The sequence below is a fragment of the Epargyreus clarus genome, unplaced genomic scaffold (genome assembly GCF_041222505.1).
Source record: "Epargyreus clarus isolate Ecla_fem2 unplaced genomic scaffold, WU_Ecla_fem_2.2 ptg000029l, whole genome shotgun sequence".
NCBI lineage: Eukaryota > Metazoa > Arthropoda > Insecta > Lepidoptera > Hesperiidae > Epargyreus > Epargyreus clarus.
Window position 1 is genome coordinate 12,844,960 of NW_027332235.1, and position 19,867 is coordinate 12,864,826.

At 36.8% G+C, this 19,867-nt stretch overlaps 1 protein-coding gene across 2 annotated transcripts in view; it reads right to left on the reverse strand.

The window, feature by feature from the left end:
* The window catches only part of gas2 (growth arrest-specific protein 2), a 142,180-nt gene that overhangs the window by 18,253 nt on the left and 104,060 nt on the right, over positions 1–19,867 (reverse strand). For both annotated transcript variants that reach the window (XM_073089183.1, XM_073089184.1), the window contains one exon: positions 5,770–6,168. In XM_073089183.1, coding sequence (XP_072945284.1) covers positions 5,770–6,154 — 385 coding nt within the window. In that variant the 5' untranslated portion in view covers positions 6,155–6,168. The remainder of the gene's footprint in view (positions 1–5,769; positions 6,169–19,867) is intronic.

Below are 19,867 nucleotides of genomic sequence, written 5' to 3' on the forward strand. Positions count from 1 at the left end.
AAGTGTAAGTGTAAGTCTATTAATTCACATTTGGCCAGCGCAATGAACTATGGTTTTAACCCTTCTTGCGTTGAAAGGAAACCATTCCTCAGGAAAGGGTTGATGACAAGGTTAATTTCAATGATGGTTTAATACGGTTATTTATAGGAAACATTTTAATTCAAATGCTCAGAATTTATGACAACCTTTGTATTTGGGAATGATAAGAAAAGCTCGTTCACTGGGTCATCTCTTCTTTTGATTTATTTTACTTTGGAATATTTATTTCTGCCTATTACGATTTTCCTATTAAAATTTCCTATTTAAATAAAAAAAAAAAAAATCAAGAACGAGTTCAGCGAATTATGTGTGATAAATAGTTCCAGCTTAGTAGTAAGAGTAAATAATGTTGTCTAACCCAAATACGGCGAGCGTAAACGCGCTTCACTTACCGTCAGTCTATATTTAATTACTGAATACGTAACATCTGTTCGTCTGTTTATATTCCGTTTATAGCCCGCGATCGCATGCCTTCTTTTTGTTTTATGCCGTAGTCGGTAATGCCAGGATTGATGTGGCAAATTGCAGGTTAAAAATGCAAGTCGAACATAGAAAAGTCTCGATGTCGGTAAAAAGATAAGTTACTATTTGATAATGAAGATTAATATAGGGTTATCGATTTGTATCCAACATAATTATGTATGCTTTATTTACTTTAATTTCTAAGGAAGGAAAATTATGATCGAAAAGCTGATGAAAATATTTTAAAGGTGATAGAACTTTTTGTGATACGATTCCAAACTGCCAAACGTTTTTTTTATTAAGCAAACGCAGTGTTTAGCGCTGCTGTTTTACGGTTCTGAGGCGTTTCAACTTAGTCCTTATGTGATGTAGGACTCTTGTTTGACCTGGTGTTAATTGCACATATCCATGGGCGGCAATAGAAGTACCATCATAGGTGATGTGACTGTGGAAAAAAAACCTTGTTCGTGAACGTTTTTGTTTATGTACATAATACTCAGTATATATATATATATATATATATATATATATATAACTATATATATATATATATATATATATATATATATATATATATATATTAGTTTTTAATATTATTTGTGTACATATAATACAAAATAAACTTAAATATTTTTATGAAAGAAATTAACCGTGAATAAGCAACCATTATTATTCGCGAAAATTGATAACATATCGTCATTTCAACTAAGTTTGCAACATCCTAGCAGCCATTGCATTCCTTCCATTTCAGTTGACAATCCCGCAGAAGTATGCAGGGCGCGCGAGGTATGTTTTTGTCTCTTTAGTGATAGATAGCTCAAGATGTATGCGCCGTGAGTAGCGATGCGCGATTGTTACTAAATACAATCGAATTATTCGATTGTTATTGTGTTCGATTGTATTCGAATAACTATCGAAATTCTTCGATTGTATTCGAATAACTATCGAACAATCGAAATTGTTCGATTGTTGGTCGATTGTTCGATTGTTCGTCGATTGTTCGATTGTTCGTCGATTGTTCGATTGTTCGATAGTTCGATTGTTCGTCGATTGTTCGATTGTTCGATAGTTCGATTGTTCGATAGTTCGATTGTAGGTCGATTGTTCGATTGTTCGTCGATTGTTCGATTGTTGGTCGATTGTTTAGTACACGCAAAACTAGTAACAGCGCAGTCAAGCGATACGCGATTGTTACGTAAAAATAGAACTATCGAAGCTATTTGGTTGTTGGTCAATTATTTAGTATACACAAAGCTACTAGCAGCGAGGAGCCCCTAATTTCTGTGTTTAAGAAATCTGAGTTAGTCTTATATATTTGGTGTGGGAAGCGCACGTGCGTCGTGTACCCTTCCGCTGCTTCGTTGTATTCCGTTATTTAATGGTGCGTCCACACCTTGCTTCTCGCACTGCTCACTGCGCCTCGTGGCCACACACTCTCACACCCTACTCGCGTTGTTAACATTATTTTTCTTCAAAGATATAGTATTTCACCGATTAATTTTAATGTAACTATGAGTACATAATTTTTTGTGATAACTTTTGTCTATAATATACGCTAAAAAGACATATTTTATATTTTCTGATAATCTTTTTCTATAATATGCGCCATGAAGACGTATATTCTATTTTTCAGATGACCTCTTTTTGAAAACGTAGTCATGAAACGAACTTAGGGGATGACTACGACATCTGGATTATCGATGATACTCCATAGTATTTGATACAAAATGATTTATGGTATAATTATTTCTCAACAATATATAGTACAATTGACTAAAATGTAATACAATACTTTAGATTTTCCAACCAGTGGCAAGTGACGATAGCTTTGCAACACGACGCACCTGCACATTGTCCTGAGCACACGTATGTGGCCGCGCGGTATAATTTGTATTCGGTTATTCCAAGGTCGATTTTTATTCGTACGTCGATTGTTATTTCAAGGTCGATTTTTATTCGAACGTCGATTGTTATTCATACGTCGATTGTTATTCGTACGTCGATTGTTATTCGTACGTCGATTTTTATTCGAACGTCGATTGTTATTCGTACGTCGATTGTTATTCGTACGTCGATTGTTATTCGTACGTCGATTGTTATTCGAACGTCGATTGTTATTCGAACGTCGATTGTTATTCGATTGTTTTTTTGTTACTACGAATAAATCGACAATCGATTGTTGATTCCGTCGATTGTCGATTTATTCGATTGTTTTTTTTAGAACAATCGCCCATCGCTAGCCGTGAGTCAAATATGACGGTAACACATACCGGGATAGAACCATTTCTACTAGACGACACGACTAATACTAAAAGGCATTAAAATACATGTGATTATTTAGTATTGCATATGTTGTAAAAATATTGTTATGTTCTAAATTCGCTGCAAAATCTAATTTGTGACCTCGCTACTTTTCGCACATTTGAAAAAAGTCTAAAGTTATAAACTTCTAAGTGCATTCATGGTAACGATTAGAATTACAATTACTCGTACAGTATTGCAAGTAAGGCAGTATTTAAGTTGTCTGAACGGATCTCTTATTTAACCTCTATTTCGATATTATGTGTATTTTTCTCGACTAACCCATAGGAAGACCACTGCGTTTGATGTGTTTCGTTGCTTGCTTTAGCGTACTTTGCGTGCTTAGCTTTGCTTATTACATATTACGCAAGTAAGAGACACTCACTGGTTCATTATGAGCATCGTCCCTTAAAACACCGTCGTGTCGTCGATTCTAAAAATCTTGTAAAACAAAACAGCAATAAATTTGGGTTCTCAAATTATTCGCACGTGGCGGCGACACCCGGCCGCGTGGGCCGCGTGGGTCGCACGACTACGTTACGACCTATTGTTGTAAATCATTTGTACCTAGTTAAACACTTTAAAGTTATATGGAAATAAATATACACACTTAATTATATATGTAACTTTACTTATATATGTTTTTAATGCAGAACATTCGTTACATAAAAACGCTAATAAGGTCGGGTATGCTAAGCACAAGTACATCCAAGCCATTATTCCTGATTTACTTTAAATTTGTTTTAAATAACAAAGATTAGATTTATAACAAGATTGGTTGATTAGATAAAACAATACTAATTAAATGGAGGTGGTGAAATCTGACAAGCTACGACCAAGTACTTTCGTCTGTTTACAATTTATATTTACTAAAACTATAAAAGTTTAAAGGCAATTAAATCTCCTGCCTGGATTGCAACCATTGCTATACTAACAAGTTGAGTACCAATCGCAATCCTAAAACTATTTCTATTGCACAAAAGAGGTTAACTAGTGACCAACCCGCGAATTTCCACTAGTAATGATATCTTTGCCATTTTGTAATCCCTCATTGAATATCTTATTTTTAAACATTTCTAATGTAAATAATAAACCCTGATCTTAATAATGAAAGTCCTTTCTCACTGAAGAATTTCTCCCCAGTAAATCTTATTCAATAAATTCAAAAAATTGCAGTTATTTAAAATTTATGGCTACTAAATAAATACCTTTAAAACTAACTTGGTAAGTAAATGACCCTATATACTCTTGCTAACTTTACATCAGCAGTTGTAATTTGGTAATATCATATGCAATGATCGTAACACTCTAATAACAGTCATAATCGTTACTAAAACGTATAGCAACTAAACAAATAGCCCGAAGTCACTGAAGCGGTTCATTACATCGGACTAGAGTCAAATACCAACTGCGGGTCATTATTCATCGGATAACAAAAAGTTATTATTGGCTTGTCACTGTAAATATAATAATGATAGATACAAGTCAAAAAGTTCCAAAAAAGATACTTAGTTCGGTAATTTCTGAGTACAGACATTGTTTATTTATTGTGCTATAACAACAGTGTTAAGCCACGTTAGCGCTGCTGTGTTTTGGTTTGAAAGGTGTTGGAGACATACTTATTAGAAACGTTCTAACTTAATCCTCAGGGGCAGCAATCTTATCTAGGATTGCCTTTGTACACGGATGGCAGTGGTCACTTAGCATCAAGTGTTACTTCTATATTATATACTAGCTACTACTTTTAAATCGGTCCAGTAGTTTTTGAGCCTATTCATTACAATCAAACAAACAAACAAAGTTTTCCTCTTTATAATATTAGTGTAGAAAAAGGAATATACACATCACTGACGAGACTGGTTTCCAGGAAAACCCGTTGAGCTACAGTTCTTAATCTTGCTATACCGTAAATATGCCCTAGTTTAATTCCTCAGGTTTATCATTACTCGAAGACGGTACAACAGGGCCCGTCCGCCCACACGTCGGCGACAAGACACAAAAACTGGCACAAATATGGAACGATGATACAATCGGCACTCCACGTGCTCCGTTGTTATTGTTTTGATGTCAGATGGCCGAGCGATGAATGCGATAACGTGCCAATGTTATGATGGAGGCCAAGTGTTCACATAATATTTAAAAAATAAGTCAGTTTTGTAAAGTAGAGAATTATTATAAAACAATAAACCCAAGTTATTAATATCATAGCGTATAACAGTACTGATAATTTAGACGAAACCAACTTCAATTCTTAATTTCAACCGTCAAACCGTTTCGAGTTGTAGGACGAAAGAATGAGACATACATTTAAGCGCTCGAAAAATATTACAGTCGGATAAAAGTAACTTGCGAAAAGTCAATATTGGTGTAACACTAGTTGTAGATAATAGGAACAATAAATCTTAAAGGATAAAAAATAGACATCATACTAACGAAAGAAAAACTACAAATTCATGATACGCTATTTGAGCATCATAATAGATGGTGATCCGGAGAAACACTAGTGTATTCATTAAAGCGAGCTATCGCAATATTGCTGTGACAAATATGTATTTTCCAGTTAATACAAGACATTACTTGGAGAGGAATCGGTTGGAGAAACTCACTAAGCCAATTTTCTCGTTATTCGTGACAGCGGGGCAGTTAATACTAGTCACAAGACGAATCTAGAAAATGCATTCCAAGGTATTTTTAAAACATTCAATAGAGTTTAAAATTTCTCTTTTTTTACTTCAATAGATGTAGGTGAAGGAAAGTTGGTGTACCTAATCTACTATTGTTTTAAATGCGTGAAAAATTTGTTAATACGTTACATACATATTTGCCCGTTTGACTCAAAAGATTTTAGATAAAAATTTATATTTGTTGCATGTATGGCCGATTTACGTATTCACTATTTGAATCAACTTTTAGAAGGGTTTAAGGGAATCATATTCAAATATGAATTAGGAATTAAATATCACTTACCAATAGTTTTATTAATCCAATCGGCGAGATCTTCCTGGAGGGGGAAGAGCTGCCTCGCCTGCGAGTACAGGATCTTCTCCCTATAAAAGTCTTCATCATCAGAACAGGGCGTCTGGGCAGCGAGCGCGCAATCAGCTCGCTCGAAGCTGCTGCTCATTTTTCTATTCACGACGATGTCACTATGTCCTACGTGTCTTTCTTCTTCATCTTTAGCCTCGAAAGTACTCCTTACGTACTCAAAAGCGTTGGTCCTTTCGAAGGCATTGAAGATTCTGTCAAAATTCCCGCTCAGCGGTCTCTCAAAGCTCTTGGGCTCCATAGTGCTCGTCACCGACCAGGACGCCCTGCTCCCGATCGCCGTTGGCCCACACCGGTAGTATGCCATGATGGCTCACGGATCTGCAAAAACAAACATAAAATTAGCACTTCCTTACACATGTAACCTTCAATGCAATTTGTAAAAAATCATGAGGTTGCATTTTATCCAATCAACACTTGTTCCGCTAGCTTAAACGTTTTATCGTCGAAGCATAATGCTCTGACAGTGACATCATTTCTAATGACTTTTTTAATGGACCTCGTTCCTAAATTTAGAAATACTTCATCGGCCTTCGGAGTTAATATGACACGAACAATACAATGAGCTGACACATCTTAGAAACCAATTTTCGGAGGCTCATTTGCATGTTCAACAAGGGCTGCATTGTTTATTTTTTCTCCAGAAACGAATAAAGAGAGACGAAGGTTGTCTGGTGGTTCGCAATTAAAACACAAAGCGGTCGGTCTGAGACTGAGCGTTAATTATGACAGGTGCTTATTTAAATCGATCGACTGGTACAGCTCAGTTTTGTGCAGTGAGTAATTGCTAAGGAGAGACTAGTAGACGGTTAAAGGTTTTAGTTTTAAATTGAATTATTAAAATAATGTAAGACCTACTAAAAAGGTATACATCATTATTTCCGTTGACCATTAACTATACCTATATACTAAGTTATAGCTGCAATCCCTTTTGTCCAACTGGTGGACACGGGCTTCTTGCCAGAACTGTAAGAGGCTTTGAGCGTAAGTTACCTCTAAAGCCGACTAAGTTACAGTACAGTGAACCGTAATAAATTCCAACGTGAAACAATGCAATGAACGTGACTCATATTTTCTTAAATACTGATAAAAATTCGGATCCAATTCGAATTACGTTAAAAGATAAGCCAAAACAGCCATAACATAGTCGAGACATTGAATAAAATATCGGTACCAAAAGCGATGATGGCATCTTCAAGGAACTTAAAAGTTCCGTAAGTTTCCGAAATCGTGAGCACTGAAATCTAGCTCTATTCAGAGTCTATCTTGAGATCGGCTATCGGAACACAATCAGCTACTTACTATTTCATAACGTCCGGGTTCGTATATGGCGCCGAGCCTTGAACTCCGCGGAGACTGGCCAAGATGAGCAAAAAGGAGCTGCGGCCACATCAGAGGATGCCCATATATGCGATACTCGTGAGGAACCGTACGTGAAGATGTGTAAGGTACGTTGAATTAATCTCACTTTGGCAAACAGCGGCAAAATAAAGCGACTGGAGTAAAGTATTTCTCTTTGTTACCTAATATTTGAAATAAAATCGCCATTTACACCCATTTCATAAGTAATTCATTTTCATCAAAAATAAATCCCTGTTGGAATAACGTGATATATGATGAATAGACATGTGACCAGCAGTGGGATATAAAAAGACTTTTTATCAAACGCTACACATCTTCATGTCTGCTAAAATAATATAATGTGAAAATAAGTGCATAAAATATGTCTGCCCATGTGTCAAATACGAGTACAAAATACAAAAATCAAATCAAATTATAATGTATCCGTAAAAAACGGATTAAGGAGAGAGCCAAGAGTTCATAGGTTCACTTATTTCGAGCGAGGCAGGTTCGTCTACTAGTCTCGAATATGGATTTTGATTATAATTAAAATCAATCCCGTGTACCCGCGGATCGTGAGTCCACACACTCCGTGACCGCCTTGATCGCCGCCGCAAATGGACATTTGAATCCAGAATTATCAGTCACGATTTGGTTGAATTTAGTTTTTTTAGTTTCGGTATCATTGTTCGACCTTCCATGTTCAATACTAGAGACAGGTTTAAGATTAAACCTAGTCTAGAGAGCATTAATTTTGCTAGGACAGTTATGATTATGCTGATGTAAAGCAGCCGAGGAATTTTTATTTATAATAAAATATTTCAAAAAGTTTAGAAAGATGTCTATTTTTGAAGAATGACAACATTTTTCGAACATAGAACTCATTGGGATGACTTAACGATGAATTTAAACCAAATAAGTTTATGTGCAATCTTGTACATATCTAAATATTGTACATATCTATCTAAGATTAAATTTAAAGAAAGCTAACAATTTTATTCATGCAGTACTTCGTTCAGCGTTGATGCTAGTCGTAGGTATTGCAGAAGAAAGTGGTAAAAAGACTAGTAAGAACAACTAAAACGTAACGCTTTGTGAAATCCGTGTAAACCCACCCAATAAAAATATAAAACAAATGTCTACTGATTTGTTTCCATTTATTTGAAATCGAGCATTCATAACATTAATCTCACTTTATATTCGTGACTTACAAAAAGATAAAACTCTGTCAATCACCACAACTACATTTGTACACTCCGTGCAGTAAAATGATAGGAATAAAGCCCCGGGACGGGCCGGCACCGCTCCCACACTAATGATGTGCCGAGTCGGCCATTTTTGGTATTCGAGTACTTTAGTACTCATATAAAAAAGAATCGAGTCAGTACTCGAGTCCAAAGTATTCACAAAGTACTCGAGTACTTTGCACAACATACAGTCCAATACCACGGAAGAGCAAAAAAAAAAAACGCCACTCACTACACAAAATTAAACAAGTTTTTACTTGTACGAGTAGTAGTTGTAGTGTACGAGTATCGTCAGTATTCGAGTATTACTGGTACTCGAGTATCACTTTTGGTACTCGAGTACTGACTCGAGTCGACCTGACTCGGCACATCTCTATCCCACACAGCACAATAACACGGAAACCGCATAAAAATCGATCCCGCTGAATTTAAGCAATATTTTGCGTGACCTCCCCTAACGATAAAATAAACTTTGGGTGGAAAAACGTAGAGCTTAGTATTCCACGAATGCTGTTACGTTGGCACGGAAATCGGGGTTCTATGGGAAGACATATTACGACGGCTCGGATTCACTGCGGCTTGTCTTTTATTGATTTTAAAACAACCAGCTCCTCGTTAGTTTATTTTTACAAGCTTTCTTGTTTCGTGTATGTTATGAAAATGTAATGATAAAGGATTCAAGTTTAACCTACGTACAAGCCATGCTACTTTTAGCATCAGAAATTCGCTTTTTGGCAATTTTATTCATGCAGCATCACGTTTTGACGATATTCGATTAGTTGCAGAATCGAAAACGCGTGTTTTAGCGACTATACATCGCATTATTGCTATAGTTATCCTTTATGATTTTACATTTAGGTACAAATGCACATTTAGTAGCAATATCGAGCAGCAACCAGTCATAGATAGATAAGAACAGGATTTAAACCTCTTGGGATTAAGCGTCGCCCGATTATTGATATTCATTAATGTTAAGTTATTCAAATCTGTGATCATTATCAAAAGACACAAGTCCAGTATTATGAACCAGTTTTATTAATTTAATAAGGAATGATCCCACGATGTCAATTATCTAGAAATGTAAGTTTAATTTGTTGAATAAATTATCAGTATCCACAGTTTCAGATAGTATGTTGAAACTGCGTTCTCTGTGGGATGACACACACGTTTGTTCTTATATATTTACAAGTGGATCGGAAAGAAGTATTCGAATGTTGCTCTGTTATGTTCCGTGATATGCATGCGGAATATAAACTTGTTGGGAAAATTTAAGTCGTAGCACTGTATCAAATCGCGGCCCAATATTGCTCTAATCAACACGATGTAAACATTAACACTATCGCAACAAATAAGACAGTAAAACTTGTGAAACAATTAGTTTTACTTAATAAAAAGTACGTTGCAACTCCACTCTGTTTTTGTTCTTTTATGTTTTGCTTTAAGTACTCAAGTACACAGACAGCATTGTTTCGATATACTCGCAGCGGGCTCTTGATGTGAATGTCTACGATACCTCCGTCTCCGCACTCCATCATCACACACGAACTGTACGTACACTCGCCTATGTTAAAACGTACAGTACTCACTCAGAATGGCAATAGTTCCATGAATGATGCATGCGATTAAGAGCCGCCACGTGTACGGAATACGGGATAGTATGATGTGTGGCTGCCAGCTGGTGTTCGCACGTGGTCGACTGTACGCGTGCCCACGCGCACCAGCGAATAGGTCAAGTTGAGCGGGCGCAAGAAAATCGTCCATTTACGCAAATTACGCTCCACTCGACTCTGCTACTGTTTTTGTACGCCAAGTTCATTATCGACGCAATGCGAACAGATTGGAAAACATGTTAGAGCTGTTGCAGCGCTTGCAGTTCAGTCGAAGCAGGTTATTGATACTTGCATGGTCGAGTTCATATTAAAGTACTATGCCGATGAACGTTATTACCATAATTCTGATAATAACCTGTACTGACGACTTATGAAGCTCTCCGCAACACGGAAACGCGAGATTAGCCATCCTAATATAAGTAATAGCGTTTACTTTGTATAAAATGTCGAACGATAATTTCAAGACAAGAAAACAATTTTCATCAATTCAGTCACGACGTTGGAAAATTAGTTTGTTTGTTTGACAGCATCAGTAATTTCCGAAGCCCGAAGGCGGGATGGTTGCTCTGATCTCGGGGAGTGCGATGCTCCCGGCGACTTCTTAATTGGATAATCGCCCGCACCGAGACCCTATCAATGTCGGGGAAGAACATGACGAACTGAGCTGCGTTTTTGATATATGTTTCTCTGTATAAGAAAATTGAGAAAAGAACGGACAGCAAAGTATACAAGACCTTTTTCTCTTTTATAAAGCAATATCAAATCCAGTGTTACCAACTCTCAAAAATATTTATCCCTAAACTGAAGTCTAAACCCCCTATAATTGCATTAATTATTTGAAAATTCCCCTAAAAATATATTACACTTCTTTTTTTGGGACGTGCCGTGCCACCTTATGACCCGTTTCCCGTTTTTTTTTTTTAGCCCCGCCGTGCCGGCTCAGAACATGTTTGTTTTGGACGCCGTGCAAGCTTATGACACGTTTCCCATTTTTTTTTTTTTGCTCGCCGCGCCTTTACAAAACCCCTAAAAATACCCCTAGACATATAAAACCCCTAGAAAAATCCCATACCACTCATTTACCCCCTAAATCTGGGGGGAAAACCCCTAAGTTGGCAACCGTGATCAAATCTTACACAAGATCGTTAGAGCATTGAAATGTATTGCTTATATGTAACAAACCCTTTGCCATTGTATTGGGTGCCTGAGACAGAATCTGATACCAAATTCATATATTCTAACCAAATAAAAAAGATTTCAAGACAAAATTTTAATGATGCATCTTGCTATACATTCTTGCCACACACCTGAGTATGTAATTACCTCTCCCATTGTAAAAGAAAAGACCCAAGGACAATTAACGTCACAGTGAAGTTACAAGCACTCTAGTGCGGATTATTTATAGCCGAAGGATTATACCTTGCATAAATCTTGCAAATTTATAGTACGAGTAAGTATGTAGTTTTTAGATGCCCGCCCACATCGGAAACACGTCGTGTGCTGCCTCATGAATAAAGATACTGAGGATCCAAGTAGGGGGCATATTTCTCTCCATTTCGGGAAGACGCCAGGATTCTCATGACAGCTTTTCCTTTCTTTCTTTCGGCTAATTAAGGTAAGGTTTGTCCTTCCTGTTTTACAACGTATTATAATAGGTATGTTATATCATTGACATATGAACCTGGCTGGGTCTTATTTTAGTAGATTCATGTCCAGCCGTACGACTTGAGTTAGAAAATTAAAATGAAACGTCGATCTTCATTTTGACTGTTTGGGCTTAAATATAAAATCTCGTTCGGAGTTCAAGGTTTATATCCCAGGTTAGCATTAGCACATGCTTAACCGGTGAAGAAAAAAATATCTAGCACGGCTGAGAGTTCTAAAGAAAAAGTTCTCAAATGTGTGTGAACCAAACTAATTCGCATTAGGCCGGCTCGATGAAGTATGGCCAAACCCATCTCAATCTGAAAGTAGACTGCCCAGCAGTGGAACAGTAATGGATTGTCGACGACGAACTTAAAACTTGTTCTGAGTCAAGACACCTTACTAAGCAGATTTTTAAAAATTGAATAAATAATTCACCATCATGAAGTCTACTGTCAGCATACTGACACCAATAATAACACAGATATGCATGCACATTGTGTACAAAAGCATTGCTTATCAATTAATTTAATCCGACGTTGAAATATCATGTGTCCGGGAATGTTTATTGATCGAGTACCTCCAGGGTCCCGGTACGAATGTTCTCAAGCACGCCATCGGTTCCCATAGCTGTCGTCTGTTTTCGATCAAACACAAAGAGAAATTATTCTGAGTTATCGGTTGAGCATCTCTTCATTTTTGACCAGTTTCTTTGAAGCCAATTTTAATCCATTGATTATTTAGGTTTGTTATGGACATTTTGTTGGTAGTTTCATCTCCAAATACATGTCATAATAATACAATTTTAAATAATACTCACATGTTTTTTGATCAAAAATATAATTAAGTTATAATTTCATCGTAATACAAAGTTAGAAAACGTAACCTCAAAGTATTTCGCACTTTTTGGCAATTATTGACACTTTTAGGGTGAGGCTACTTTGAATATAACAAAAGCACCTATAGTCCAACGTAGACAACTCGATTATGAAGTGCTTGAATGCGAATCCTTATTGTCTTAGGAACAATAAACAGGAGCTGGTGACATCATTACAGCCGTCACCATAACTAATACAAGTGAAAAATTGCCGAAATGATGACAAACGCTAGAACTAAGTAATTTACGGCCCATCTACTAGGACGAGCTCAATCAACATTATTATACTTTGCTACAACGACTACAATTGGACAAGTTATAGTCTCTACCATAGATTAGTAAAGATACTTCGCCGCCTTGAAATGGAATAAAGCCACAATAGGCTGATATGTCAGTTATTTTTTTGAATTCTTGACAAATGAAAACCATTTTTAATTTACATAATAAATAAATAAGTATTTCAAATATCTTAGGGACATTTTAGCACGGAAACGTGGCAAAACATTTTTACGCAACTATTTCAATTCTTAAAACTGGTTACATTTTCTTGTCAGGAGTCTTCTTGTTAGTAATCTTGTTAGTAATCTTTGCTAATCTATGGTCTTTATAGAAAGCTCGTTAAATGACCAATGTCGGAGAATTACACAAAATATTTATGACAGTGACGAAAATAGCTGGAAGAAATATTGATATTCGTGATTCTAATGACAAGGATAAAAAATATGATTAAGAAACTGAAATCAATTTCAATAGGTTAAATTTAATTGAGGTTGAAAATCATTAACGTTTAACAAGATTCAAATAATATCCAAACAAGATGTAAGCTATAAAATATAATGTAAGAGGTATAGTGAAGTAAGAAGGTCAATGAATGCTAAATCATTTTTAATATGAAGTTTTTTTTTTGTAAGAACATGTTTAAAAACTATTTAATACAAATATCTAAAAGCATAATTCTCCTGATGTTAAATACTTGCTTAAAAAGGGAGTCAATACTTTTTGTAGGTAGTAAAACCCTCTGTGGTTCGACTCCGGCGACGTCACCGCCACACCTATTTCTGCTTAATAACTGAAGTGTTAAGCGCTACTGTGTTCTGGTTTGGAGGGTGTGCTAAGGGATAGGTAAGCGCATGTATGTTCGACGTCAGGTAGGTATCTAATCTTATCTGGGATTGATTACAGATGACCATGGGCCGTAGCTACTTACCAATAAGTGGAATGCATGCTTGTCATAAAAAACCTACATAAAAAAAATAGAAGTAATCGTTTGGACAAAAATTCACGCAGCACGATTATTCAATAAACCTTAAAGCGACATAATTTATACAACAATGAATACAAAACAAAAAATCACAGTTTTTGCTTCAGTCTGCCTATTATAATGAAAGCCTTCATAGGTCTTTGCCCTGTCGCCTATTATAATTCATAATTACAAGTGCAGTATCAACTATTTGCTGCAAGTACGTGACAGATCCATTTTCAATTAACCGGGGTCAGTGACCCAGGAAGGCTGGCAGGACGTGCCCATTGTGACCGTTCAGACTGATTGTCGCTAGTTGACTGACCAATTGCCATCGGGATTATCTCGTTGTCTGATGATAGATTTATGGTCATTGCTCATTGTGGCTGCAATAAATGAGTCAAGGGACACGACGGCACCTCATTTATTGGGTTGCAAGTATGATGTTTCTTTTCCTTTATTCTTTTATATCTTTCAAAATGTAATAAAGAAGTAAATTATTCTCCTATGGCATCATAGGAACCTACAATTAAGAAAAAAGTCTTGATATTATTTTTTGTTGGTCAAATAAGTTCATTTGTTGTACAATTACTTAATTAAAACTTGAATAATCAGGGGTGCCTGAGATTCGGCCTCAGGCCTCTTGATTGTGACTGCTTTTAAAACAACTTCTTACAATACTCATAGACAGCAAATTCTTAGCAGCCATCTACGAGTACGTCAGATCTAACTAATAATTAAATTATTACTTTACTGACGATTTTTGACTATCCACCTAATAGTCGATTGGCTAAAACTTTCACTCACAGTTATTAGGGTTTCTGCCTCAAAATAGCGCAACGGGATAAGTGGAGGTTGTAGACGTGGAAACAATTCTCGTGTGCAGTCAGGCGTGGCTTATCTGTATGCGGTTTCGAACCTGGCCAGTTCCTGAGTTCAGTACCGTTCGAACCGCAACCCATTCGCTTTCGTTAGCGGGTTCGATTACCGTCTGCAATATTTCACTCATTGTATATGAATTCACCGACGTGTATCTATATAAACGGCTGTTTAATGTTACCAATATGGAAGGTGTTAGAACCCTTTGTGGTTCGACTCCGGCACCACCACCGCCACACTTATTTCTGCCTCATAGTAGAACACAGCTGTGTTAAACGCTGCTGTGTTCTACTTTTAAGGGTGTTGTAAGGGAAACATACTTTTACTTTTCCTCAGCATTCCAGCTTAGTCCTCAGGAGTAGTGACGCATCTGTGGCGGACCGCAGGTGGGAATATTTAATCCTATCTGGCGTTGATTTCATATTTCCATGGGCGGCAGTAGCCACTTACCATTAAGTGAAATGCATGCTCGTCTGCTACTCTCCTATATTATAAAAAAAATAAAACAAAACAAATTAGAACATAACTTAGGGAGGTTATACGAGGGACAATACGTATTGGCGACTGTAGCTGGTAGTTGCTGGCGACGGACCGTGGCCACTGACCGTCGGCGACGATTGGCGCCTGTCGCCATTTAACTGCAGTCGGTCGTCGATCCTTACCACGATGTGTATTATTCACTATCGTGACTAATAAAAGTATCTAACAGTTTACTTTTAATTGTTCGAAATAAAGAAATTAATAAGTTGATGGATTCTAATAATAATAATAATAATAATATACTTTATTGTACCCAAAACAAGAAATAACAAAGTAACATACAAATATAAGACAATACAACAGGCGGCCTTATCGCTAACCAGCGATCTCTTCCAGGCAACCCTAAGGTGAGGAGTGAAAGTAAGGATGAGATAAAAATAGGTAGGGTGCAAATAGAGTGCAGTTTTAAATAACAGTAAAGTAATAGAATAAAGTAAAGTAACAGTAAAGTAATAAAGTAGTGAAGTTAAATTGATGATAGCATAGAACATACAATAGAAGGAGACAGTTTTAGGAAAAAGGAAAAGTAACGAAATTGTTAGATAAGATTAGGGATAGCGTGAAAGAATGGGATAGGGATAAAGACAAGGTTAGAGCTGCAAGTAATGGGATTTCACAAGTTTATTGAACAAATGTAAAGATTTTGCTTTACGTATTGTAACAGGAAGGGAGTTCCAGAGACGGATAGCTACTATGGTAAATGATTTTTTGTAAAAGGAAGTTGAGTGGGAAGGAGTAGTGAGAGCAAGGTTTTCAGTAGAGCGAAGGGATCGATCATGGGACAAGTGGAGAAACTGAAAGCGATGTTTCAGGTAAGGAGGGGTAATCGGATTAAATAAAACGCCATAGAGAAGAGATAGAATATGAGCATTCCTGCGAAGGCGAATTGGGAGCCACTTGAGTTTAGCGCGATATTCAGAAACATGGTCATATTTTCGTAAGCCAAATATGAAACGTATACACAAATTTTGGAGACGCTCAAGCTTGTTCAATTGCTCCTCGGTAATGTCAGGATAACACACATCAGCATAGTCAAGTATTGGTAGAAGAAGAGACTGCGCAAGCGTTATTTTAGTGGGAATAGGTAAAACATTTTTTAATCTTCGCAGGAAGCCCACTGCAGCAAACAGCTTCTTGCTGACTTCCGTGACTTGCGGTACCCACGATAGACATTGGTCCATGTAGATACCGAGATTTTTCACTTTATTACTATATGGAATAATCACATTGTCTAGTAATATCGGGGGTAACTGTTGCCAATCAATCTTAGATACCAGACGCGAGCTTCCTAAGACAATCGCCTGGGATTTGGCAGCATTTAATTTGAGGCCAAAATTTTTGCTCCAAATCGAGATAGAAGCCAGATCAGCGTTGGTAATCCTTATGGCGTTGGCCAAGTTGTTCAGGCTGGCATGGTTGTAAATTTGTAAATCGTCTGCATATAGATGGAAGAGAGAAGTGAGGTGTAGATTAACAGAGTTTATGAAAATAGTAAAGAGAAGTGGAGACTACTAATATTTCCTTATAGAAAGTGTTAAATGCAAAGAAAAGCAATTTTGGTAAATGTAGGTAAGTACAATAGTCACAGACTTCACAGAGGTAAGTAGGTACTTTTGTAACATAAACAAAAGCAACCCCAAACAATATAACGACCCAATGATCTACCTACCTGTCGGTGTTAATACGAATAACACAGAACTACGTGGAGTCGAAAAAAAACAAAAAAACAGTTTCCGTTTCTGTCTGCAGTGTCAAAACAAATTGCATTCATAAACAGAGCTTGAACAGAGCTTTGATACGGGGAAGTGAGCTTTCGGTGGAAGAGAATAAGTTTTATTATGTTTATTCTGTGCGCTTGTTTAAATATGCTTTGTGTACAATGGAGCGGAGTGGGCAGCGGACTTAAGTTAAAAGATGCTAGCGAGTTTAGACAATAGATGTAATATAATCTTTAGAATGTATGTGTGCTTTACATATTTGAAAGTAGTTTATTTCTTCTTTATTGCTATTAGCCACTAGTCGTATAAATCAGCAATACTCGGTGTTCTGAGTTAAAATCCAAGCCAACAGACATCGAAATGGTTAAAATTGCTATTGATGTGTTGTTTCCTGGGAGTACACTTCTTTGCATGTTTGGCATGACACAACCACACAGAAAATGTGTGGGACAAAAAAAATAGTCATTTCACCAGAAGGCTCTTTTATGTATTAACTTTTAACGGGGTTCTGCACGCTCTATTCTAAAAACCATTATACGGGTACAAATGTCTGTCTATTACTCCAATAAATTTATAATATTTTAACCAACTTTACCTTAAAAGCCAACTGATTACAAAAAATTGAAATAAAATCAATCTCTATTATTGGTATTTTAACTACTTTAGTCCTTTGTGATATTACAATAAAACCCGCTCGCGCTCTCGCTCTCGCTCCCGCTAGTGGCTTGCAGCAGGCACAGAGGGCGCCGCAGCGGAAGCTCCGCGGGTCGACGCTCATTGACGGATCGAGTGCATTCAATCAATGGCGCAGTGCAGTGCTGCTCAAACTTTACTCAATCTACATGTATAACGTGATGAAGTAAAGATGTACATGTTAATTATAAATTCTATACTATGACATGTATACTTGCTAAATAACGTTAAATTTTCTGTTTAATTTCTAAAATATTATTTATTCTTAGTTAATCCTGTCAGACGTTAATTGTGAAATCAGGACGAACTTGTTATTGACCGAATCTAATCAATTAAACAGAGTAGTTTACATTTCGTTTGCAAGATTGAGAAACGCTGTCCACTGCGTTTACGGCTTTATGAGTGCGTTACTATAACCCACTTCCTCGCAATAAACTCACGACCAACTCGCGTACAAAGGGCGTTGTTGGGAAACTATTTCTGTTCCATTCCTAGATGTGGGTTAAGCAAACGGTACTCGTTACTCCTTGCGATATGCTTATACATCTGGTGTGGCCGGTTAGTTAGTACAGTTAAATGCCCTTTAACAGGATTCGGCCACTGTTTTATTCGTATTCACATACTTAAGTAAACAATAAATGTGTATATTTTTCTGTGAAACTAAAGTAGCACATGAACATATTGTATTTCGGATGTTAAGTGGTCATACTCCACAAAGATATGTATGTATATTATGTAATCAACATCATATAGGATTCAAATGTTTCCGGAGGTCGGAAATGCGTTCCTACCCTTGAGGATACCGTTGGACCGCCTCGTCTAAGTGGAAGAGTTCGAAAAGTGATAAATCCAATATATTTCGATCGGGGAACACCGCCACAATATTTTCTATCGTGAAGCAGTTTTTTGCGTTTCGATGGGTGTGCATGTCAGCGGACTTAGGGTGCTTCCACACCAATCCATCGATTATCTTTATCTTTGATATCGATTGTATGTATGTATACATACATCAACTATCTATCAACTAGTGTATGAGCACCCTTATGTATGAGGCGACCATCTTGTGCTCAGGAATGGCAAGCATCTGTGATCGGCTTTAGATAGAACTTATTTTACAAAGAGTTTGTTATAGATGTCCATAGGCAGCACCGATCACATACCTTCATAACGAAGGGGAAACCTTCAAAAGGTACCCGACAACGTGTGAGTGATGCCGGGTTATGTGGAATTTTTACCGCACTAAAACCGGAGGGATGGCCTTCCTCAACGAATATCTATAAAAGAGCGTCACCCTTTTAATGTATCTTTCAATCCGGAGCACAAGCATTTGTAAGTATTGTACAGAATAGGTGTAGCCACAGCAAATGGACCACGAAATTAATAATTTTCCACTTTCCAAATTAATCACACAGGTGTCCCAACACTAATTAACACCATTTCAAAGTAGCTGCATGATGTCAGCTGTCACAACATTAGATTATTGCAATATGTCATGTTGACAAGGCGAACATGATGAAAACTCGCTCAGTAAGTAATAAGTACACCTACTTAGGTATTCTGTGTACTAAGTAGATTGAATTCATGATTGAATAATGTCCAAGTTATAATATGTAGATTCATGTATTTTCAAAAGGGCTTATTGATAGGTAAAAGTTTTTTTTACATAATAGGAGTAACAAATGAGCATGCTGTCCATCTGTTCGAAAGTGACAACAGCTGGCCATTGACATTTATGATTGATCTTAGATAGGATTGTAGTAATACCCGAAGTCGACCACAGATATGTTACTAAGGTTGAAGGCTAATTTGGATTATTTTTATTATGTAAAGTATTACTTATGCATTCTTGGAGAATGTGTCAACCAAAATACAATATACTGGTACTTTAACATATTCGTAAGATATTTCGGTTCCGTTAAATTCATTTTAACACAACAAAATCCTTCCGCAAGTTTGAGCATTATGAGTTTTACAAATGTCGTATTACGATTGCAAAAAATGAATTCGCAAAACACCAAATAGGTAGAAATTCGGCGTATCCGCGCGTATCGAATTCGTATTCTGCGTATTCCGGGTTTTATTAAACTGCTTTGCATTGAAGCCGTTAATTTTAATTGCTCTTTAATTATTGGAATTTCAAGAAGAAATACGATTATGAAGTATGATTTTTACATTGTTGTAATGGCATGCATACGTCGAATAAGTAAATACACTTAATACTGAAGACGATT